The 26,024-nt window shown below is 38.6% G+C and overlaps 1 protein-coding gene across 3 annotated transcripts in view; it reads left to right on the top strand.

Annotated features, from left to right (window-relative positions):
- PDZRN4 (PDZ domain containing ring finger 4) overlaps positions 1 to 26,024 on the top strand; it is a 248,861-nt gene that overhangs the window by 6,131 nt on the left and 216,706 nt on the right. For 2 of the 3 annotated variants that reach the window (XM_054056312.1, XM_054056311.1), the window contains exon 3: positions 602 to 706. The exons of the other annotated variant lie outside the window; for it this stretch is intronic. In XM_054056312.1, coding sequence (XP_053912287.1) covers positions 602 to 706 — 105 coding nt within the window. The remainder of the gene's footprint in view (positions 1 to 601; positions 707 to 26,024) is intronic. 3 annotated transcript variants of the gene reach the window in all.

Here is a 26,024-nt window from a genome sequence, read left to right as displayed (position 1 = left end):
AATGTGTAGAGATCAACTGGAAGTGTCCACAGCTGATCTGTATGGATTTCACAGTTGAGCAAGTTCTCAATCTCCCATGTGAATAGGATTTATGAGGTTAACCAGTTCCAACCAAATCCTATCACTGCCAGCTAACATGCTGTCACTTTGTTCCTTGGAGCTTTATTTTCAAATGCAGAAAAAAAGTTTGCAAGCAGCAGTACTGTGAGAGCCCTTTCCTTCCTGAGAGAAACACTTGTGCATCCCTTTTTATGAGTGTCTTTCTCTGTGCGTTTGTGTACTAGTCAGTCTCTGCTGTGAAGTTTGTGGTCTGATTACTGTTGCATCCTGTGTCTCACTTACGCTAAAATAACCAGAAGTAAGTGGATAATCTTATAAAAAATGCTGGACTAGTTCATTAATTCTGTCCTTTACATTAATGACTGGTTTGTATTAAGCCTGTTTAAAAAAAAAAAAAATCCCAAGGAGCTTAATTCTTAGCTAGAAAAGCGAGCTGCTTATTTCAGGTGGATTTGCATTTTTCATTGCTGCTGATTTTACTGCCATCTCATTTCTTGTACTAATGTGGGGCTTTTTGCAACTTCCCTGTCGCCTGGTACAGAACAATCAGGAGGAATCTGCTGAGGGAATTTATGTGTCAAAGATTTTGGAAAATGGACCTGCAGACAAAGCAGAAGGTCTGCAAATTCATGACAGGATTATTGAGGTAAGAAAAAAAAAAAAACCCCACACCACTGGATTAGACTGTTATGTTATCAGATTAATCAAGGATTTGATGTTTTTTGCATTAAGTATGTTGTTATTTTCCTCTTTTGTAATGTGTAAACATGATTCTTGTACCCTGAACTCCTCGAACATTTCTCATATATGGAGCCACATGGTGGATTTTTCCAACAACTAAAAAGGTATTGGTGTTGAGATTAAGCTAATTTAAGAGAGGCAAAGGTAGTAGGCACTGAAATAGCAACCAAGAGAGGCATTTTGTATTTCTTTTCATTAATTTGAGAAGGAAGGCAAATGATGCTATGGAAACTCACGGGTTTGGTGAAATTGATTTTGCCCTGTGTAGGGGATGTTACTCTTGTGACCTCTTGATACTGGAGAGAAGTTGTGGGGTAAGCTGTGCTGTGAAATTTCATAGGCAATTAGACAAAGTACTTTCAACTATATGATCACATACCCAGATCATCTGTTCTCACCGGGTCCAATATAGCTCTCTCCCAGTCATGTAATATGCTAGCATGGATATTTTAAAGTTTATTCCTCTGTTTGCATTTTTTCCCCATAGATTAATTACAATTAAAAAAAACCCCATATCAATAAGTTAGTCTGAAGACTTGATTGCTGCCTACCCTACACATATAACTCTAATTAGCAATCTAAGAGGTCTCAAAGAAATGGCTTCAGTCACTGAAATAGACTCCTTAGGGTGCTGTCAAAACGGCATTTCACATCACAGCTCTAATACAACTCTCTGAAGTGACAGCATGTACCAGTAGCTACTGGGTTTGTTTAGGATACATCGCGCCAGCCTTAGGTTTAGAGGAGGCTTAGAAGTGTGGTGTGAGCTTGCCAGTTGGATGGGATTTTCAACAAAGACACACAAGACAAGTGGATTGGAAGACAAATACAGAGTGCTGCTGCTGGCTTTTTGCATCACTGTTAAGGACTAGAAACATAAGCCAAGAGTGTTTGAATGCTGGCGTTGCTCTTAATGTTGGGACCCCAGAGCTATGTGAGAAATTAAATTAATATATTTTCCTGGAAAAATAAAGCTACTGCCCTTAGCTGGCAGATACATGCGTCTCTAGTAGAAATTAAGTTGGCTGAGAAGAACTAAACTTGCAACATAAATCTTATCTCCCCAAGATAGACAAAACCAGAGCCCCATGCTGAAAAAAATCTGTCTTCTTCTGACATTACTGTTTCACTTACAATGTTGTATTTTCTACAGACTGACCAGCTATATGGTTTTATGCATTTGCACATCACTTTCTGATTTGTTTTATTGTTCTTCTGCAGTGCCTTGACTTTTCAGACAAAATGGAGTGGTTTTGGAGGAAGGAAGTATAAGGTCACAAACCAGCATTTATTAAACATGAGGTCATTTCTCAAAATGCCATCTTAATTCATTTTTATTTGTTGAAAAATTCTGGCTGCATAAAATCATACAGCTATTTAAATTGCTGCTGTGAACATACAGGTTTAAGTTCTATGGGAAACAGTAGATCCAATCTAGCATAAGCATTTATACAGCTCTGAATGCTGCATACTAATATACACCAAATTAATATACAACACCTTTGTATGTAATTTTTGTATGCAGGCAAGCATTTAAAAATATTCAGGGTTAGGCCAAATAGTCTACTGAGTTTTTCTGTTTCAAAATCTGTGAGACTAAAATAAAAAGAGGAGGAGGAATGGTGACATTAAGAATTTCTAAATGAAATGCAAGTAACTAATTATTCCTCCATGCTAGATCTGGGAAGCAACTGGAGTTAAAAGGTTGCCCATTGTTAGCTATCAGGATGCCCTGCCAGCACTGCTGTGGTTTGTTGTGAAAGATCAATATGAAAGTTTCTGCTGTGAGGAAATAAGTTGAATGCTGTAACTTTTCAAAAATGTTGGCAAATGCACAAAATATCAGCTTTGGTGAGAAGTTGGTAGGAAGTGGGACTTCTTGTTATTCCTTGACTTTGCTCACTTGGTGATCGGATCTAATGGGTGATATTTTATAGGACTTTTCTTTCAGTAATCAAAAGCAGAAGGAACCAGTGGTGTTCGAAGAGCCTTTAATAGCTTTGTTGTTTGGCTGTGTGATGCCCAGGGTGTCTCTAGCAATGCGTAGCTAATGGGATAATGGACAGAACTATCCCATTAAATCAGGAGAAAATCTGTTCTCAAGGCGTGTTGCTAAATAAAGAAGGTGATTTGTTTCAGTGCTTCATCAGATGTTTAACAAATGTTAACTGCATGTGGCTGACTACAGGGAGTGCACATTTCAGATGACCGTCCCGTGGGTAACCTAGTGTAGCAAATGGATTTCACAGTTCTGTGGCACTGGCAGCTGGAATCGTGAGCCAAGCCTGGCAGACATAAGTAGTGCTGCTATTACCTTATATATGTCATTATCTATGGCAGTAACATTGCCAAATAATTGTTAAGATATTTGAAAGAATGCCAAGGGGAGAAATCGGCTTTCTTTCTTAAGGTATTTATTCCAGGTGTGAAAACGCCACACAAATTACTTGAATTCCTGGAGGTTTTTGAGATCAGTGTGCCCAGAACATGGGTAATAGAGCCTCTTTCATCTCAAAAATACTGGTCTTTATGTGGGCTTTACTCTCAGGTGAGTGTATTTTTTGCTTGAGGACCTGAAAACTGGAACAGATGTCTGTGGGCTGGCAGGGTGGTAGTGGGTGAGGATTGCAGGGAGAGTGAAGGTTGACAGCCTGAGGTACCCTGTGTCAAGGGGCTGCAGTTCTTCACACGGTAATGTCACAGGACCCTCACTGATGATTTGCACTGTTTTGCTGAGGAATAGAAGATTTCAGGCAAAGCCTTACCCTCTTTATTCAAGGTTAACTCCACTGTGGGAAGACATTTGTTTGTTTATTATGCAGTGTAAGTTGACCCGGGACAGTGATGTGCACAAGCAGCACTTTGACAAGGTTTACTTTAAGGAATCTTACTGCAAGCCAGAATGATTATTATTTGTTCTTCAAGGAGAAACTCTTCCTCATGAATTACTTCTGTGTAGCAGGTTCCTCCAGATATCACAGTCTCCTACTGCTTTCAGAAGTTTTTTATCAAAAAATCTAGCTCCCTTAATTAGCAGTGCAGCATGTGTTCCGGCACTGATGACATGCCGTGGAAAGCATCTCATAAAGCTAGATGGAGCATTGGTATCTGTGGCTCCCAACATGAATGCCATCAGTATGGCAGCATATAAAGCACCAGACCTCTAACTTTGGATCTCTCTCTTCCTTTCCACCCTGCTCGTGTATCCCAAGAGGAAGGCAGAAGCAGCGAGCCATGCACATGACTGTCCTATTAGTCTGTGCTGGTTCAAAGAATCCTGGTTGTTGCTGAGAGAAAAATACAAAGTACCTTTAGAAAGGATCACACTTGCACAACTATGTATCATTTCATCTCCCCCTCAGTTCATGCAAATCTCTCCTTCTGGGTAAGTTCACTGCTCATCTTTGCTAATGCAAATAGCCTCCTCAAGGCAGTATAAAACAGCTATGATCCTTGGCGATGTTGCTGATACACAGAAGTGTTTTACCTGCTGCTTTTTTAATATACATATTTATAGTTCTGAGCAGTAACACTGGGACGATCTCTGTTTGCAGTCAATTCAGATTCACATAAGAACGGCACCACACTTGCCAGAGCTCCAAGTGCACAAGTTATTGACTAGTTAACTATTCAGAACTAGTTCTTTATACTTGTTTTGTGTTGTTTTTTCTTTGTATAATATTACATTTTATGGGTATTGGTACATCACTTCCTCTGGTTTTGACCACAACTTTAGAAAATAGAAGTGACTGATTTTCTGAAGTGCTCCATCATTCTGTAGGTCAGTGTCTTGCAAATTACCATCACATTACTAAAGTATTTAATCTTTTCACTTCTGCGTTGAACATAAAATACATGACCAGAACAGAATTTGCAATCCAGATGGAATTCCTGATTTTTGTATGAGCAGTATTTCATCAGTTTTAGAAAAAAGAGCTACTATTAATTCACTTTGCATAGGAAACAAAGCACTATAGTAATGGCTGAACCTTCTGTAGTAGGTTTGCCAAATAACAAAACAACAGTGAAAAACATTGTGTACAAGTAAAAGAGGCTTAGACTGTACACCAAAATATTCATATGAGGAACTGTAAGTACATCATCATCTGGAAGGCTCGAGTACTTTTCTGTCCCTTGCACTGCTAGGCAAAGGCTTCTGTTCTTTTACTCTCAAGTGAAATGAGAATATTGGCCCTTTTGCATTTTAGTCAGTTGATTCTCATTAATTTGATGGATGAAAAGCAGGCATGATGGAGAACAGGGAAAAGTAAAAAAAAATTTTTTATTCTCAGATAAGATGGATGCATATGTGTCATGACTTTATATTTTGTTTATGCAGCCTGAGCTCCATAAGTGTATAATAAAGAAGACTTCATCCCTTATTCCATGTTTCCCTTTGTTCTTTTTGGTTTTTTTGGAGAGTACGTACATAATGACTTTTAAGCGCATGTCAGCAAAGCCAGTTTCAATAAAGATGAAGTCTTGAGGCTTATTCTGGCAGAAGTGACTTAGATCTGCAAAGCGCCTACACAGAAACTTTTTTAACTATTGCCAGACTGCTGACTGTGCTGTGTGTCAGCCTTGTGATGCTTTATCTTCTGCACATTTCTGTCATTACACTCACTATATTGCTCAAGAAAAATCTTTGATTCTAGTCATGTTTATTTGGCTAAGAATCTCCACTGTCAGATTATGTCTGTAGGAATAGCGAGCTTAAAAACTGTCTTGCTGGGATCAGAGCTGGTAGGCTTGTGATGGCTTTGAACCAAAGCTGCACATGGTGTGGCCGGTAAGATCTGGATGGTAGCTGAGGAAACTTTTATATAGCTAATTTTAGCGATGTGCTTTCAGTGTATCTAAATATGCCCAAAGTAACCTTAGGTAAATTAAGTTCTCTTAAATTCTTAATGTTATGTTGCAGGTAACCAGGTCTGGCATTCATTAAATAACTCCTAATTAGTCTGAAAGATCTGTGATGTAAGAAATTAATTATACCAGAGGCTTAGAAATGCCTGTATCCTCTTTTCACCTCTCTCTCAGGTTTTTGTGTTCTGTCAACTGTCTGAAGAAACTTTTTAGAAGTCAAGTGTGCCCAGTCTGTTGATAACTTAATTTGAATAGGAGCTACTGCCCCCACTGACTTGTTTACTTAACAAAGTCTTAGAGTACTTCTGTAAGAAGTGAGAGATCTGGGTTGCGGTCTCTGTCCTGCCTGCAGAGGACTGAGCTTACCTATCCAGGTGATTGCCCTTGTTACTAGGGCAGACACTATCCTATATGAGTCCAGCTTCCACGCATCTTCTTCAAACTGAGCTAGGTGCCAGCAGGCATTTCAGAGTAGGGTTATCCAGTGCTAATCTGCTGTGAAACAGATGCTGTTTCCAGCAAGCTGTATGTAGGTCCTGCCACTTTCTAGGTAAGTGCTTGTGCCAATGCATATTTATCTCTTTCTTGCATAGTATTGTGTCTGATGTGACACTTTCTTGAGTAATACTTGCATTTATCACTTCATAGCATCTTGCTTTTGAGAGGGGAGGTAGCACAAACTGTTAACCAGGATATTCTGTAGCTATGATACTTTCCTAGCTATTAAAAATAAGATTCCCTCACTGAGTTATTCCTTGTACTGGGGTTTTCCTATTTCTGGCCTTTGTTCTAGCTGCTATGTTATGTAACGGGTTTTTACTGCTACTGGTGCCCACCCTCAGAAGGCTATGCAGGCTGGATCTCATGTAGGTGGAGGAACTTGGAGTTTAATGTATTGTCTGTGGCAGAAGTTGATGTTTCACTGTGGGTGTCCTGGAACGCCTTACTTTTGTACTTCATTCCCTAAGTTACCAAATATCTGTAGCCTAAATTTGACTGAACTCTGCTTCAGGTGCCTGTGTTCCTCTCTATTCACTGAACAGAAGTGCAAATGTTGTGTTAAGGAAACCAAGTTATGTTCCTTATGAAAGCACTTAAAATTCCAGCATCACATTGTCTATGTTTTAGAAAAAACAAGAGATGCTTGTTTACGTGTGACCTAAAAATTCTGTATGTTTGTGGAGAAATATATTAAAGACTGGACAACTGAAATATTTACATTTCTGTATATAGTATTTTCCTGCAAATCTTAATTATATTTCATAAAATACATTTTATATTAAAGAAAAGGGAAAAATCAAACAAAAATATTTAAGAAGTGAAAAACTTAGTGTTAATAGGCTAATAGTGAATAATGGCTTGAAGTTTTTTATCAGAAATTCAGTATTTGATTCTGTAGTTAACTGAATAGTCTTATGTTCATAAGCATGCAAGATATTATTTTATTGCCTGTGTAAAACAGTCTCTTGAAAAACTCAAAAATGCCTTGGCCTTTAAGAGGTTTTTTTTTTTTTTGCTTTGAGATACAAATTGAGAAGTTTCTATCTGCAGAGAACCTGCTGTGGACTCAGTTTGAGAGAGGCACGTGCCTGTAGGAGGGTTTCCCAGCTGTGTTCGTTTGGGGTTGTGCTCACAGACAAGGCAGGCATGTGTGCAAGTATAATGCTGTGTTGTTTTTGTGAAAATATGTGTGCTTACAATGCTTTCATCTAAAAAAGATGGAAATGCCAAACATGTGCTTGGAATATGATCACCAGATGAACTCTCCAACTAGTTTATTTGCAGAATCGGTATGTTACAAAGATGAGGCGGTATCATCCTTCCCAGCAAGTCTCTTCAGCTTGCAAGTCATAGCTCTTCTGAGATGCAGCTAGCTGGTGTACTGCATCACTGTATGGGCTTGGAGGCTCCTCTGCAAGGGGCTCCCAGTAAGTAAAGCAAAGGAGATACTAGGGTGGCTGGAACAGGGCACAGGGTAGATGTGGCAGAAGGAGCAGTGTGGAAGCGTCTCTGAAACATGACCCTGTATGAGAGAAGTCAAGAAAGCAAGCTAAGTGGAAGTGGCAAAAATTGTCTTTTACAATGGATTTTTTTTATGCTGCTCCTACCATGTTGGGTCTTGGTCTAGGTGGCCTGTGTTAGGCACGAGAGAAAAGTGTTTGGGACCTTGCATGCACATGAGTGTGTGTAACCACTTCTTTCCAGTTAGGTACTTCTCTTCTTGTTCTGACTCTGATGGATCTCTACAGCTACTGGAGAAAGTGAAGGACAGTATGCAAGGATGAAAAAAACAGTGGAAATAGAGCTTTAACATTAGAAGGTGTAAAGCCCTAACACTATGTTTCCACAAGAGTGCCTTCCAGTCTTTGCCTATGAATAGGCAGTGTGGAAGAAATGGAGGGGATGTAGGAATAAGGGTAACTGAATTGTGGAATAGGATCATCTGTTCCACATTATTTCCTATCAGAGTTCAAGGCAGTGCAACAGAGCTGCAGCAGAACTGTAACTGTAGAGTGTCTGCTGAGTGAGGCAGTGGCCAAATCAGCAAGTCGGTGGTGCTGTTGGGTAGGAGGGATTCTGGTTAATCTGTGGAAGAGCTGACTGAAAAAAGAACCTGCAAGATCCCATAAACAGTGCTGCTACCATGCATCTTAGATCCCTGGGCACCGTATTAAGGCCTGATTACACCCGTCTCCTTAATAAAGGAGGGATAGTCTCTCCCCTGAGGGATAATATGTCAGAAACTTGGCAAGTTGAAACTCGGCATCATCCTAGATGCCCTGTTTGAGCTTGTCTTTGCTGCATGTCATCTTTCTTTCCTTTCCCATATTTTTTTTTTTAAGCTTTAAAGTAAAAACTGAAGTAAACCTTTCAAAACAATGGAAATTTAATACACTTCTGCCTCGCTGAGCAGCAAGAGCAATACAATTTTATGTGCAGTCTGTTTAGGGGAACTTTTTGTTCATGTGAGGTTTTAGAGGTGCCCATAAGCAGTTTTCAGGAATGCATTAAACAACTTGACTAACATGTGTCAAATGCTGGTGCTTTCATTCCCTTCCCAGGAAGAAGAGGAGAGTGTTTTGTTTAGGAATTTTTCAAATAATTACATACACACATATTTACATGTTGATGTCTGTTTCTGTTAGGGAAGACAAGAATATAGAAATGTATCTTTATTGCTGAAGGTGACAAGGTTTTGTAATGAAGACCGTTGGGCTTTGGTCTTTGCTCTGGGCATTATCTTGGGTTAGTCCTGATAAAAGTGCTATGTCTTCTATTGACGAGCCAAACCTCCGTAACAGTTGGGTTGTAGATGTGATTGTGTATCATGGCCTTGGTGTTGGACCAAGTCTGTGTTACAGATGTGGTGGTCTTGGTGGTTGGTATGGAGCTGAAATACCCTGACCTGGTAAACTGCAGAAGGTTTAAGAAATAGGAAAGGCATTTTCTGATGACTTTCCTTAACTGTGTCAGCTATGTAGTGAAGAGAAAAAGTCAGAAGCTTCAGATGGATTAAGGGGAGCTGACCTGTTCAGGCTCATGTGATGAAAACTAATGGGAATAATTGGTGGTAAACCTAGCTGTGGAAAGCGCTGGTAGTGTCTGAGTCCGCACTGAGTTCGTTGCTTAGAACTGAAGGATGTGTGAGGAAGCTGTGCCTCCTACAGCACATACTGCTGGCATCCCAGAAGATCTGGGCATTTTCAGAAAGTGAAGAGTGCCTTCTTCAGCCTTTCATGATGGTTGTTCTTTATTGTGGTTGAGACAACTTCACAGTTAGAGGAGATGACAGCTTCTATATGCCGTGTGAATGCAGTGTTCTATCCTCTTAAGTCACTGAGTAGATTGTTGCAATCCAAGGATATATGCTCCAAGAGCTTTGATCTCTTCTATCCTTTTTCTTAAACAGCTAATTATATTTGTAAGGAGCAGATAATCACTGTTCTCTATAATTGGAGGCTGAGTGAAAAAAAGCCATGCATGTCTGCCAGTGCAGAAATGTAGTCATTATTCATGGCTTCACATAAAAAATTAATAACTTGATTTTAAGGAGCTATGAAATGCAGCAGTGTGTTGAACAGGAGAACATTCCTCCCTAGAACTTGTCAATAGGAGTAGTCATAAGCATGTACAGCATTGTGCTTTCCAAAAAATTGAAAATTGAAGTGATAATGTAAAAAAAAAATTGTTTGAAAACTTCTCTCCAAAATGCAAAATTCTGCAGTACTTGAAACCATACTGTAACAGGAAAACTAATTTTCAAATTGGCAATAGCAGTTGTGGTCTCTTCTAACCACCCTTGAAGACTATGCTAAGTAAAATCAAGTACAGTAAGCTAAGCACATTTGTTACTAATAAGCAGACATTTCAGTAAAATGTTATGTCTTGTTTGGAATTATAAACCTAATTTAATTTTACAACTTTGTAAACTCTTGATTGAATCACTGCTGCAGGAAAGAAGTGCAGAATGACTCAACACTGTTTCTTCATTCAAATAATTTAGTGAGGCATTTTCTTTATGAAATGTTGTGGACAAAGTAAGTCATGGCTGCTATATTTATTTACATAGTAAGCTTATGTATGTTATTTACAGGGTATGATTGACATAATATTTTATTGAAGAAATATCTCTTTTGAAGTAGCAAGACTGGAAATAGAGGAGGGGGAAGAGGAAATGATGGAAAAAAATAATTCATAATTGTTGACCTTGTGCTGTTTTCTGCTTGTTTTTTCAGTATGGAAGCATCACTGTATTCCACACATCTATCAAATATTTTAACTTCATTAAAATTAGCTAAATTATCTGTCTGTCTAGAAGTAGTCAGCTGATGTAGGAGAGGTACAAACCAGGTTGATATAGAACATGAGGGATTTTTCCCTTCATTGGTCTTCTCCTGACTGTCCGGAACACCCAACATGTGAGGAACTCAGTGGCTCAGACCTTGCCCATCTGTTTCTAAGTACATTATTTCAGTCTTGCATTTGTTTCTTTAAGCACGCTGATCAAGTGGGTTAATATCTGAAGTCCTTCCAGCACCTTGCAGGAAGAAGGCATGCTATTTTAAACACAAGGGATTTGCTGTCTTGCATGAATTAAAACATTGAATCCCAGCACTTCTCTGTAGCAGTCTTGGGCTGGGCTAGTCTTTGGCATGGTGAGTATGGAGCCATATCGTCTTAGACTTCTCAGCACGTACCTTTGCCTACCCCCAGTCTTCTCTGAATAGTAGCCACTGCTGCGCGTTCAAGGGGCTTTCTGGCCACTGTGCCCTTGTTAAACGGTTTAATTGCATTTTGAGTGGTATCACATCCAGAAGTCTGGAGCAGAAAGCTGAATCCTTCACTCTCCCTGCAGTGCTCAGAGCCCCAATCCACATCAGGCAGGCACCTTGTACTAGTGCCAGATGTGTAGTAGCACTTTCTGACTTATACTTCATGTCCCTTACATCTTGTTTTCATAACGTCTCCATGAAATCTCCAAATGCTCAGCAAAACTGTTTTTCAGCATGTTTTACGAATGTTGCTGATTGGAAAACTGACGCTTTTCTGAAGTTTCTTAACAGAAATTTACTTTTTAGTGACCAAAAGAATGGAGCTACAATCATAATGCACTTGGTAGCATAACTTTTTTTTTTTTGAGTGGTAAGCAGTAACCGTTCCTTAAGAGAGTAGGTATTATGTTTTCTAAAAATACAGGGATTCTTACTTGTTTTCAAATACTTGAAATACTTTGTTTTTTAAATAAAAATAAGTATCTAATATTTTAATATTTTCTCTGTTTTTAATTTTTATTTAAAAAATAGGAAGAACATGAGGGACAAGGAAGAACATTTCTGGTTTTCAATATAAAAAGAACTTATAAGAAATAAAAATGGCTTATATAATTTTTTAAAGAACTCTCATTACTGCTAGAATTTCTCATTAAACAAGTGTAGACCATTGTTTTCAGCCTTCTTTTCTGAGTCATTTAAATACTATAACTTTGTCCTACGAGTGTGGGGGTTTTGTACTTTTTCCTGCCTCCCTGATGTGAGGCAACGGAAATCTAAAGAATCACTATTCACCGCTTAATCCAGAGATTTTATCTTTTAATTAACACAAACCATGGACAATATTATAAAGATTAAAGAACACGTTGACATTTCAGAAAACAATTCACAGAATGAACTATTCAGAAGGCCCTGTTAATGTCTTAATTTAGCAGTGCAAGTTAAGAACAAAGTTTTAATCTGATTGCTTAAACTCATGTCATATGTTGCTCAGAGTCCTGCAGTCCATTGCTTCCATTCTCCTGATGTCAGCAACTTTGGTAATTTCCAGGAGAAAATTAAGAACTTTTTGAGTGCATTAGTGACTTTTCTATGTGTATTGCTCTGCATTTGTCTCCTTTTTGTTGCGCTTGACATGATTTTTAATTTCTGTAGTTCAAGGAGCTGCCTTCGTGTATACTTTGAAGCACATATCATCTAGGGAACGGTTTTTACTAGCCATTAAAGTTATTAATTTGAAAGTCAGCATGTTACTTGTTAATGTGGCTAGTATAACTACTCCAGTTTTAGTTCTCAGATCTCCTTGGCCATAGTTATCAGTTTTCTTTTTGATTTAAAAATTTGGGAAAAAATGGTTGAGCTCAGTTTAGATGACCTAGAGTCCTTGGGCCACTTTTTCCTGCTAAATGGCCTTGCAGTGGAGTTGTGGTACTTCCCGGTGAGGTTGTTGGAATAGCAGCTTTCATGTTTTTCTTGCAGTAAAGATTTAAAATTCATTTTGCAGTAAAAGAAACAGGAAAAAATAGAAATTGAAAATGTTAGAGAGTATTTTCATTGAGATAAATGTTGATGAAATGTAGACCATTTAGTTAGAAATTTCTGTACGTTGTAATATAGATCTTCTATCAGAAGAAAAGTTAGTTCAATCTCTTGCTTTCTAGGCACTTTTATTTTTTGACATATAAATGTTGACTGTCTATGCTTTAGCTAACTATCCTAATCTCTTAATCCATGCGGAGAGAGACACAGGCAAAGGGCAATTTGTGATATTTTATCTGCAGTGTGCAGGATGCCCTTCCATCTGAAGTTTCCTGTCTGTTTTCATTTGTATACTTCTAATCCAAAAAAAATTCCCTCCTGCTTTCTTAACCAGAATTGCTGCTCAGTGTACAAGTATGAGCATCATACTTCTTTGTCATCTTGAAGTACCTGTTGTCTGGCTGTGCTATTTCGAGTTATTAGAGATCAATTCTGAGAGAAGCAACCTAAATTCCACACCAAGTTGGTAAGGTGTTGCTTTGATTCAGCAACATGAAGATGAAATGGGACCTTAGAAGCTAACGGAGTGCATATAGAGATGTGTACTACAGTCTAACTAAATAGAGTTTAACAAAATGAAGTCCAGTTATAGATTACATGCACCATTGTTGACTTTTTTCATTTCTGATTTTTAAGTGAGATGAGGTTTCCCCAAGTTCATATATGGTACATTTTATCAATAAGTGACTGTCCAAATGATGATGAATCTGTTATTAAGTAAGAGGACAAGAACAAGTGATATTAAACAGCCTGTGCCAAACCGTTTGCTGATATTTACTTTTTTTTAGTGCCGATTGTATATTCAGCGGTGAAAAAAACCTGAAAATAAGAAATGCCTATCTAAAAATAGCATCAGAGAATCTAGAGCACGTGGGGCATTTAAGATGAGATTCATCTTGCCTAATGCTAGATGTGTTAACGTTTTCTCATTCTGTAAGTGTTAAAGATGAATTAGGCACCTATTTTTAGCACAGGCTGTTAGTTCAGCCTGAGATATTTAACTTAGTGGCATCTCAGTTGGGTTGAGATTCATTGAATGCTTCAGAGAAGAGAGTGGTAGTGATACATCTTAAGCTCTGTGTTTCATATGAACCAACTTTTTACTGCTTTGTAGTGCTTTTGAGGTTTGATTGTTAGGATAAAAGGCCTCTTTGTATTGAGTTTTTCACTGTAAAGCTAGAGCAAAGCTTAGAGAATCTTGTGTCATCTAAGAATAAATAAAATTTAAGAAGAAAGAACGTAACTTGTTTCATTCACCTTCTTGCATTATGTTCCACATAGGTCTGCTATTCCATTCTCCTAGAGTCACATATTTCACTAATTTAAATCGGAGCTTGAATGTATAGAATTGGTTTCCATATTCATGGTATGTAAAATGCTGGTTTAAATACCAAATGATAAATTTGAGTACAAAACTGAGCTTGGAATGCACCTACCATGCTGTGATACTCCTGAGACAGCCTGCTCCAACTCCATAGTCTTAATGACTTAATGTTATTTTTTCCATTAAGCAAACAAAACAAAATGTGCCTACATCAACAAAATCAAGCTTTGTTCCAAGTTCCAGATATTTTGATTGCTAAATTTTGAACATTGTTACTCAAAATGTGGCAGGAATTAGCATGGGAAAAGACGCAACTTGACATGCTCCAGAGTAAGCCCTGCCTATTTAGGCACTGTTGCATACCATTTCTGTCACAGAATTAGTCTCTGACACAGACTGGTTTTGAAATCATTTAACATATGGTTTCATGTCATATCCAGTCTCATTAATCTCTGTGTCTTTGGGACTGGAATAAAGTAAACCCAAGTTTGAGAAGGCAATCTGTGTGTCCTAAGAGGATGGTCAGCATAGCACTCGTTTAGCTGACTCTGCTGGAGTGGAAGAAATGATGTGAACAGCTGTGTCAGCTGAGAGTGCTTCCTAAATCTCAGCTTTGACTGTTCTCTGGGCCTTTTTAGAAGTCAGTGAACTCTGGTTTTTGGCAGTGTCTGGAGGAATCCGAGTAGCTGTTCTTGGAACCTCGGTGATAGGTTTTAGTGAGTGAAGATGCAGCTGTGTGTTTAAAATGGTACAGAGCACGAGCCATCCAAGGAGTGGAGCAATTCTTAATTTTTCAGCAGTCTTCAGAGAGATGCAGTTTGTTCAAAGAAACAGATCATACAAAGATTGAGAGACTGGTGGCTTTCTTTTGGCAAGAGAACAATATGAATTATCTCATTGCTCAAACTAAGAAATTTTGATCTGCACTTTTGTTGCTTTTGGGTTTAGTATTTTGTATGGAGATCTAAGGTATACAAAAGGGAAAGCAATGTCTTTTATCAGACTAAGACAGTTTTAAAAGATGAGCAAAAAGGTGCTTTCATTAAATGTAGCATGGAAAGATTTATTTTATATACCCCTAATTAATATAAGCTTTTTGGTTGATTTTTATTTTTTTGTTTATTTGGTTTTTTTTAAAAAAAAATGAATGGAGAAATTAAGAGGGGGAGGTGTCCTGCAAAATGTCCTTTTCCTGTTCTTAGCGGTCTTTATTGATATATCTATGAGTTTATTCTGTTGCTTTGTAGTTGGGTGTTTCCACTGAATTTCAACAGGCATATCTGCATATTGAATGACCATATCAGGTTTTAGGATGCACATATGTAAGATGCATTGGTTTTGAGAATGCCTCTGTGGGGAGGCATTATAAGCTGCAGTTGGAATGATGTGTTGGCTGTAGAGATACCTTGATTTTGGTTGTTGGGGCTTTTTTTTTGTTAGATTTCTTTTTTCAGTCTCCCATTTTTTGGGATGATGTTTATTGATCTATGGCATTCTTGTTTCTGATTCTGAATTTGGTGAAACTTGGGAGTGGCGTGTTCTTTAGAAGCTAACAGGGGACTTTTTTAAAGTTGTATAAATGCAGCTGGCTAGCTCTTAGAAAACTGTTTTACTTTTTCCTACGTCGAATGAGTGTAGAAAAGTACTCCTATGAAAAAAACCTAAACCCAAAGCAAACCTCACTCCAAACCTAAAAACCTCATTCCTGTCCAAGTATACTGTATGTATAGATGTATAGTCTGTATATGAAAATATAAATATGGAATTTAAAGTAAGGAAAATAGTGTTCCTTTATGCCTGCTATTCAGGACTCTAGTGAATCAATTTTCCTTGCTGGTAGTAAACTGATGTTGAGATGCTCCAGAAACGGTGTGGCCAGCAGGATCAGGGAAGTGTTTTTCCCCTTGTACTCAGCGTTGGTGAGGCCACACCTCAAATATTGTGTTCAGTTTTGGGCCCCTCACTATAACAAAGACATTGAGGTCCTGGAGCATGTCCAGAGAATGGTGGTGAAGGGGTTGGAGAACAAGTCTTGTGAGCTACGGCTGAGGGAACCAGGCTTGTTTAGCCTAGAGGAGGCTGAGGGGAGATCTTATCACTGTCTTCAACTTCTTGAAAGGAGATTACAGAGATGTGGGTATCGGTCTCTTTGCCCGAGTGACAGGTGATAGGATGAGAGGGAATGGCCTCAAGTTGCACCAAGCTGTTGAAGGGGCTGGAGAAAAGTCTTATGAGGTGTGGCTGAGGGAACTGGGGTTGTTTGGACTGAAGGAGGCTGAGAGGAGATCTTATTGTGACCTACAACTACCTGAAAGGAGGTTACAGAGAGGAGGGTAGTGGTCTCTTCTCCCAAGTGATAGGTGATAAGACAAGACGGAATGGCCTCAAGCTGTGTCAGGGGAAGTTTAGATGGGGCATTAGGAAATATTTCTTCACAGAACGGGTGATCAAGCACTGGAACAGGCTGCCCAGGGAGGTGGTTGAGCCACCATCCCTGGTGGTGTTTCGAAGACAGGTAGATGAGGTGCTTGAGGATATGATCTAGTAGTGGACAGGTAAGGTTGGAGTTGATGATCTCAAAGGTCTTTTCCAGCTTAGTGGTTGCATGATTCAATGATAAATAGAGGGAACATTGTTGCAGCAGATGCATGAATATCAGTGTAAAGTAAAATCCTTGCCTTATGATTTAGCAGTCTAAATGAGTCGGACTAAAAGAACGTAACAAATATTTAGTGTTCAATATGGTAGTTTTCAAAAGCCCTTTTAAATACTGGATTCCCTAAAGTACTCTTTAGTGGAAAGTTTGTAATGTTTTATTTGATACATGAAGATATTAATGGGTTGGGAGGTGAAGTGCAAAGGGGTAGTATAAAAGGAACAGCTGTAGTTTTATCTACTAAACAGATTTTTCCAGTCTGTTTGGGGTTTTTTTTACATGGTTTTTGAACTCTGCATTTTGGATATCATTTAACTTTCCGCTGCAACACGTTTCCAACTTCAGCTATTATATGACTATAAAGCTGTGCTTTTGGGATGAGGCTTAATGTTTCTTTTTATAAGTTGTGAGCTGTGTCTTCCTGGGTTCAGAAGGCAACTAGCATAGTTTCTCAAACTACTGCCTTACATGTTAGGCTTTGGGATTTTGTGATTTGGCTATGAATGCTTCTGTAACAAACTAGAGTCTCTTTTCTCATGGTTTGAAACTGTAATCATCTCTGAGGATTTTTTTTTCAAATGGAAATTGTTTCTGTGGACACTATAATACAGTTTGCAGTCTCCAACCAAGGCACTGTAAAGTATGTTTGCAGTAAGAAAGATCATTCATCAAGGTGAAGAAAGTGAATGATGACTGTTTTTTCCTCCCCTCTGTGTCATACAGTTCAGAGGGATACTGTTAAGAAATGATGAGGGGGAGAAAAGCAGACAGAGGTGTGTCCACATATTCAGTCCTTCCTCCAGCAGCAATTCAAGAATTTGTGAGCTTTTTAAACTGATTTATAGGTTTTGGGTAAATCAGAATTTCATGTCTTACTGTTCAAACCTGAGATAGTAGTGTGATGGTTAATTATTTTCTTTTTGTGGATAACCAAGGGACTAGTTCTGGAGACTGAGCAATGAACACAGGTTGTTTTATTTTTTTTATTTATTTTTTTACAGCTGACTCAGCATCTCAAAGGGTCACTAATGGTAAAAGTCAATGACATTAAATGTGATCAGACTTGACTTTGATATTAGCTTCTAGGTTCTGAGGTTGCCTGCTGCTTTTGTTAATGCCAGAGTGTGCTGTGGCAAATAGGATGTGCTATGGCAAAGTGAATATAGCCATATCACTGTGGGTGTTCTGCCCCCTCCCAAACGATCTTCCAGGAGCATGTGGTGTCTCCTTGCTGTCCTGGTTCCCCATCCTCCCTTCTCCCATTTGTCCTGGCAAGAAAAGGCTAGTATCCATGCTGTGCACTGGTGCAGCAGACCACAGGACCGGTACCTCATGGTATGCCATCACTGTGACTGGGTAAGCCGCAGTGTGGTTTTATGTCCGTAGTGAAGTGAAGAGACACCTGGACTTCAGAAGCCATTGGCTGGGCAGGCAAATTGATATTAAATGTAAATACGGTGCTAGTAGGTACACACACAGGTTGTGTCCGAACCTGTGTGATGTGTTCTGTATTTGGAAATAACTTTTTTGAAGAAGCTGCTGTTGATTAGGCTTGGTAGTGGTATAGACAAACCTTAAGTGTATGCTTGAGTGATCTAAACCAAAACTGGCCTTAACATACCTTCATGAAAAAAAAAGGGGAATCCCTGAAGATCTGCATCTGACTACTCAAGTGGGAGTTGCACTCAAAAGAACCAGTTGGTTTCAGGGTTGTGCCAAGGCCATGTATGGAAAGCACGTGTATTTTCCTGAGGTTACAGGTCAGTAATGATCTTTGAAAAAATTCACTGGACAGTCTGTGTAAGTTTTGGCGTTGGACTAGTACAGAAAAGCAAATTAGAGTAAAGTCAGCTGCAAGTGTGTGTCTTGAGAAAAATTATGCACACCTTAAATTTTTTTTTTAAATATTTCATTTGATGTGTCTATAATGATCTGTGGATCTAAAACAAATGGATGTGTATATATAAGTTTACAAAATCACCTCTGAACTCTTGAAGTGCAATCTGCTGTAAGTCTTTGCAGCTACTCTTAAAGTTTATGAAAATGTTTCTGAGTCAGTTTGCATAATAGATCAAAGGTTGTTTTTTTTTTTATTCAAAAAAGAGTAGTCGGTCACTGCTTCATCATCTCAAATAATATTGTTCAGTTAAACTGAAATATTCTGCACTAATTGAAAGCCTTGAGTACACTGCATAAGCCTATGTGTTGATTCAGATAGACAATACGGTAGCAGTATACACTTGAGTCACAACTGGGAAATCTATTTTACAAGAGCTGAGAATAAAGCCTGAGCCATTAGAAAAGAAAGCAATAAAGAAGTACTTGTGTGTCAGACTGATTTTAGTGGTGTTTATCCAAGAAATTCAGTTTAGATAAGTAGGTTTTTTTCCACAGACTTAATCATCTTTCCAAAGAGTTAAGTGTCAAAAATATATTGCCCTCCCTGACAGATCAGTAATCATTGCTGTAGACACTGAGATAGCACTTGTAAACCAGATAAAAATTATGTTGTTTATGTGTGCTCTCTTTTTACCATGCCAAATGTAGCTTGAGGCTATCGTATTTTTTAGGATACGAATTTCTTCTGCCCTTAGAATTGTATTTATTCATTAGTGGCCATGTCTGGCTCTTTTTCTGCCACCTACTCAGGCAGAGTCCTGGGGTGAGTTCTGGGCAGCAGAACAAGCCACTGGCCTCAGCAGATGGCGGAAGGCGGTGGAAGGGCTCATGGCCTGGGGGAGGAGGAGGGCGAGATGACAGCGATATGAACTTGAGATGCTGAAATATTGCAGTAGGTGTGGGGCTTTAGTATGGGGAGCCTGCAATAGAGGAGAAGTGGTGAGAGAAGCAGGGTTTTGAAATGGAAGAAGCTGGGGTATTTTGGAGGGGATGGATTTTATGATGAACAGAAGTTTAGAACGAGGGATGAGTGGGAAAAACTGGCACAGAGGTACTTAAGGCATTGAAATAGCTTTTGACATCTTTTTTTTGAAGTTATTGTGTTAAACATATTTTTGATGTTCATTTTCAAACTTGTTGATGCGTTTCTGTCCATTGGTGTTCCATCTTCCCCGTCCATAAGTTAGACAGTTCATACCCGAGTTAAAGGCACACTGATATTCTAAAGATGCAGGTTTTTGTTGAAGAAAATTTTTATCGTATATCCCTTTATCTCCTGGAAATTAACTCTATTTTTCTGCTGCTTTGCTCATGCATCTTACATCTTTTCTCACGTTCTTGGTACAGAAGCCTTCAGCTCTGAGTCAGTGGCTACAATAATCTGAAAGCAATTGGTCTTCTCTTATTTTTTCTGTATTTTTTGTTGTTGTTTGATAATGCTATTCAAGAACAAGTCAAGGACCAAGTGACTGAAGCTGTGAGCTGCTGTTATTAAGGTCAGTAAGAAGAGGAAGGTGTTCATGCTCCTATGCAAAGAACAGGGAAGGAAATGTTCGGAGAGACTGGGCTGCGCAGGTTGAAGAAGAGTTGGGCACTCTAGACTTTTATCTGCAGCTTTTATGTAGTTAATTAATGATTTAATTCCTATCATCTGATTATCTTCTGTTCACTTAATTGCTTGGCAAAAAGGTGGGTTTTTTTTCACTCTGTATTAACTGCTGTCAGGTTTTTGCATTTGAGAATGTGGTGGTGTTTATTAATGTTTTACATGACTGTTTTCTAACTGGTCTCGTAAGCCAAGTCAAAGCACAAGAAGTGAAAAAGGCTTTGCAGCAGTGGCAGATGGTGGGGTCTTGGTCAGTTCCTGATCACATTTCAGTTGCACTGTTAGTATAAAGGAAAGCTGGAGAGCAACTGTTGGAGTCTATGTACTGTAATCTACTTCAGAGATGATTTCTCTGAAGGAAACCCAACTGACAGCATTCTGTGCCCAAACAGTTGGACCCAAAAGGTTGTGGATTTTTTTATTCATTCTGACTTTGAGACCTTAAATGTCCAGCTTATCCAGGAAAATAAACCTAAGGAATATTTATTAACATTGCAGACTTCTGTATCTTCACAATGACAATCTGTAAGATCTTGTCAATTGGAATCATAATTTAAAATACATGAAAAGGACCTAAATATTATGGTTTAAACTGGCTTTCTCTGTGAATTCTCACATAAAACAGTCAAAATGGAATGGAACAGTGCCTTCAGGTCATCATGTCCATTGTGAATGCAAGAGTAGCTGTCTGCTTGTTTATAAAGCTGGAGAATGCTGAAATGGCAATAAGCTGGAGCTGAGATGAAAGCTATACAACATGCAAGAGCTGGGAAATGTGAAACTGATCTACCTTCTTGTATGTGGGACTGAACACCCTCCCATCCTTGAGGCCTCTTGGATGTCAGACCCTCATGGTAGAAGTTTTCATATGGTCTGTCAGCTGTTGGGAGGTCTGTTAGTTTTAAGTTAGGTGCTGCTGTGCTCTGTAACACAAGCAGAGGAGGTTTGCTACTGTGTCTAGATTTGTCTATTAGCCAGGAAAAACTATCACAGTAGCAGAGGCCAACTCAAACCACAGCCAAGTAATTTGTGCTGGCTCCTTGAGAAGGAGCCTTGACTTACAGAGAGACTTCCTTTGATTTTCTTATTGGGCTGGAATCAATGGATAATAAATAACACTCCCAAGAAGAGGAGAGGCACAACTAGTCCTCGTAGATAAGCTGAGTATTTTATTAGTGATTCTATCCACAGAATGCTAGTTGTTGAAGAGAGTGACACGACCTTGTTATACCTGAACAGGATATCAACAAGATAAGGACTGTTGCTTAGGTGCATGCTCTGCCTCGTTTTTCCTTGATGCTGTTATGCGCTGCTGCTTAAAGCAACTGTATTGTATGCTCAGAGGCTATGGCTTATATTTATACAAGTATTTGCAGTAGTGGTGGAGATGATTCTAGAAACATTGTTCTTCACTGTTTGGAGACTTCTACGCTTGAGCTTCCAATGATGCTTTTGCTGGGGCAGGCTTGAAATTGTGGTGGGTGGGACAGAGTCTACTTGAGAAACATGAGGCTAATGTGAAATTTTGTCTTCTGCCTTTTAGTCCCAATGACTGAGAAACTGCTTGGCTATATGGAGGTTAGAATGGGTCTCACAGCAGAGTTGGAAGAACACACTCTGGAATTGGTAGTGCATAACTTAAAGTCCAGGGGTAGGAAATAAATTTAAATATAGATTGGAGATAATGGCTTTTATAAAGGATAAAAGTACTTGTGAATAATTTTGCAGTTTAGCGCCTTCATACTGTGGGCTTGCACAGTGAGTAAGGTTATTTATATAAACTTTTTGCTATGCTAGAAGACTTGCAAAAAAGATTTTTAAAAATAAAAATTACTATCCCCTCCTTACTTCTAATAAAAAAGTGACTTAACTCTAGAGTGACTGTTACATGTAGCATTAGTTGGCTTGCAATAAAATGCTAAATGGCCATAGTAATACACTTTATTCATTCTGTTTCCTCTCTCTCAATGATGAACTGTTTTATTGGTGAATGAGTTTGCCAGTAGAAAGTGTTTATACTATGAATAGTTTTATTGCCAATAGAAAATTCCAAAGGAAGTAATTCTGCAGACATTACTGTTGAATTTTATTTTTTTAGAAATAAAATAGGAAACATAAGAGTTGTCAGTGTATGTATTTTTTTATTGTAGAAGATTTCTTGAATTCAGAGACTTGTTTTTAAACTGAAAGAGTGGAAAAAAGTGTATTTAGTTTCTCCTTCAGAAAAGCAGCATGCATAGTTATTGGAATGCTGGTATTTATATACACATGAAATTTGTATCATGTGCCTCAGTCCTTCATATGTGACTTTCACATAGCCAAACCTGCTCAGTAGGAAGCCTGCTGATGTTTGTGTGGTTTCACAGTCAGTGCTGACTGACCTGTAGGAATTGCCTGTAGCTGTGAAATATCCCATGTAGTGGTTATGATGGTGTGAAAAGCTTCCAAGAACAGCTGCTGCTATTCTTTGGGGCAGCGCTGAGTACCATCAGCAGAATTACTTTTAGAGTCCCTCTGTGGTTGCTCCCAAGGGATTTGCATCTATGGAGAGACAAAATCAAACTGTACAGAACCATGGTTTTAAGTATGTAAAGATAACACTGAAAGGAAGGGTGAAGAACAAAATGATGAAACTAGCCTGAAAACAGATGTAAAACTGATAGAAGGATGTAAAAAATGGAGAAGCTTGGTTAATGCACAATAAAATACTGTTTAAATTGTGGTGACCTCAGGAATGGTGTCATCTGATTTCATGTGCTGTGCAGCAGCTGAGAACTAAATGATGACAATGCTTTCTTCTGGCTTCCCATGTCCAGGTATGGAGTTACAGCTCACCTGCTTAATCTACTCATGCAAATCCTGAAACTGCTTGGAAGCAGTGAAATAACTTACACTGTCCTACGACTGTGCTACTGATTAAGTATTGCTGATCATCATGTCAGATCAGAGCTTTCGTTCCTCATATACTGTCTTTAAAGAATAGAGACAGCTTTCAGAGGCAAAATCTACAGGCCATGATGCATGACTCTAATTAAACAAGATGATGACTTACTCATAATGCAGACATGCCTCCCTACCTCCATTTTTTCGATTTATTTTATTCAGTAATGGTAGCTGCTGCTTATGTTTAATGATTTTTAATAACTGCTTGCTGATCCTCTTGGGAATTTTTCTTGGGCTGGTGCAGACATTTCTAATCCAGCTGTTTAATATTGGCTCATGGCTGATTGGAATTTGGAAAATATTGTAAGAGTACGGCAAATCCAGATAATAACACTTAATAATAGTTTTAGTCCTTAATCAAGCTGAACATTTGCATTTATACATATTACCTGAAAAGCTAATGTAGGCCAGTAATAAATGGTAATGACAAGGGGTAGTTTCAGGTCCCAGGGGTCCTTTGAAAATTATGAAACAATTTGCTTCTCTAGGTATGTACATCAAAAAATCTGGGAGGCAAAGCTATGCTGTTTAGTCACTCAGTGAATCAGATTTACCCCGTTGATAAGAAATGACTTAATGAATGCATTCTAACAAAAAAGAACTCTTTGGAGAGCAGGCTGTGAGAACTAATGCTGGTGAGGTAAGACCAATTCCCTGTTGCCCTCAGCTGCCTCCCCTCCTGCTCCATCAGCCTGCTGTATCTGAACCCTTCATTAGGTTTCCTGCAGCAGTCCCCGCAGCATCTAACCTATATGATTTGCCTGAAATTACTCCTCATTAGCACATTGTTTTGCAACATAGAAGAGTCCCACTGGCCGTGAGTTGCTCCTGGAAAGGACTGTTGGTTGTTGTGACTATGCAATTTATCCCACCTTTAAACAGTTGCTGTCGTTTTTCAGAGGAAGCGCTGCAGTGCTCTTTTTCATGTGAATTTTACACATTTCAATTGTGATTAATTTTGATAAGCTTCTACCTTTTGTGATTAACACCTGGGTCTCTATATTAACCATTATAGTGAGGTAAATGATTTTTTTATTAAACTACTTGGTGAAAAATGAGTCGGTATCAACCTCTTATGCGTACGTACCATTCATAAAAGGTTTGTTGACTTCTATAATTGCAACTTAGTTAAATGTTTTACGATGTTGTGAGCCATTCAGAAGGCTGTTAATGGCACTTTGGTCTTGTAAAATCACCCCAAAACCATATGTCTGAAATTTGTTTTGTTTTCTTTTATAAATATAGTGAGAATAGACAATAGCCTGGACTGAAGCAATAATATGCCATGGAGCCAGACAGACTGAGTCCTGTGTTTGAGGGTAAAACGAAAGGTTATTATCCACCTTTTCCTTAATCTTCCTGTACCGTGGAGCACAGATAAGGCATTTTCCATCCCTCTTCACTCAATTGAACAGTGGCAGCCAGTCATCAGGTTCTTGCCATTTGCTTGCCACAATGATCTTACAATACAGTATGGAAATTCATAGTTTGGTTGTGGTTTGGGGTTGACTTTAATTAACTGTGCCATATTGCTGGGTCAAAAGTTTGACTGACTTGACTGCATGCTTTCTTTGTAAACATTTTGAAAACCTAAGATAACACAGGAAAAGATCAGAATGGTATTATCTGAATAGCTTGATAAATTTTCTGATAATGCAACAAAGGGAATATGCTGGAATCTTTTATATGAAATGACATTGTAGCTGCCTGCGTGTAAGAGTGGTTTGAGATAAGTTCCTAATTAACACGAGGAAGAAGTTATTTGGTTTTCATCCTGAAATATATTTTGCTTTCATCCAAATATGTGCGTGAAATGCCTTTATCTGTTACATGAAAGTTTCTGTTTCATTACTCCTTTGTAAGGATAAGCCTTTATTGTCAACAGGGAAGCTTAAACTTTGCTTCTTTTAAGATGTTCCTCAGCCTCAAGTCCTTCAAAGAAAATACTCTTTCACTGGGCTCCCAGTGGGCCTCTGGAGTAGTCAGTGACGTATTTAGGACTGAAGTATTTGCAGCTAGAATTGATAACTCAGAGTTTGTTTTCTCATATTGGAATGGACAAAGGAGCTAAAGACACACCAAAAATACTATTTGAAAATTCAGTTGCTTGAGGGGGTGAAAACCCAACTTCCAGCAATTTTCCAGACTGTTAAGTTTAAATGGAAAGATGTGATTGTAATCAGTCTGAAGGGAAGGCGTGGGTTACTCCTGTTTATGTCAGTGGTGGTTGAATTCATGTTTTGAAATGTGATATTTGAGTTGTGGTGTACACCTGTATTTTGAGGGAAAGCGTTGTATCCTTGTAGTAAGTTATACAAAATTTTTCCCAGTAACCCTGCAGTTAAATGAAGCGAGGTGTAACTGCGTTTTGGTAACGAAGTCTGTGGGGAGCTTGGATTTCCTTTTGCTGTGTATGCAGTGTCAAATGTTACCTGGAAAGTTACAGCTAGCATTTTCTGGGCCTGCAGCTGCAAATCAGAATCTCTTGATTCTCCCCTTGTCACTATCTGTTTCCTATTATTCACTTATAGCATTTCTGGAGAAAGAAGGCTGCTATGAACACTCCTGCCTGGCCTAAGACAAGTTTATCGTGAATGGATAGAAAATGTTTAACAATTTTATTTCTAAAAGTTCAATGATTTATCTCTCTGCCAAGGTCGTCTTGTGTTGGGAGATGGTGGAAATATTTCCTCTGTTCTTTGACTTTGCCTTTGATCAGTGGGTTTAGAGGAGTGTTTTTTTGGTAGCCTAGAAAAAGAAATTTTCTTCAAACTCCCTGTTAAACTGGTGCTTCTAGGAAGAAGGAAGCATAGTTTTGGAAATCACTTTTTATAGATGAAACCTAAATAATTCATGTATACAAGGATTAGTCACAGTTGGATCCAAATGCTAGTTTGAACAGTGCCATGTTGACCAAAGCCACTTCTTGTCTCCATTTTTCCCTTGAGTGTGGAATTCTTCCCAGTTTCTCCACACAATGTTGGTGTGTTGAGCCACTTGATCTTTTCTCCAATGAAGATATCTATGTTCTACACCAAACTGTAAAATTTTAACATGCAAAAGGCTTTCACTAGGAGATAGGCAAATTTCATTCCAGCATTTTCCAAAACCATAATTATA

This window comes from Cuculus canorus, chromosome 1, assembly GCF_017976375.1.
Source record: "Cuculus canorus isolate bCucCan1 chromosome 1, bCucCan1.pri, whole genome shotgun sequence".
Classification (NCBI taxonomy): Eukaryota; Metazoa; Chordata; class Aves; order Cuculiformes; family Cuculidae; genus Cuculus; species Cuculus canorus.
This window is presented reverse-complemented; position numbering and strand designations above follow the sequence as displayed.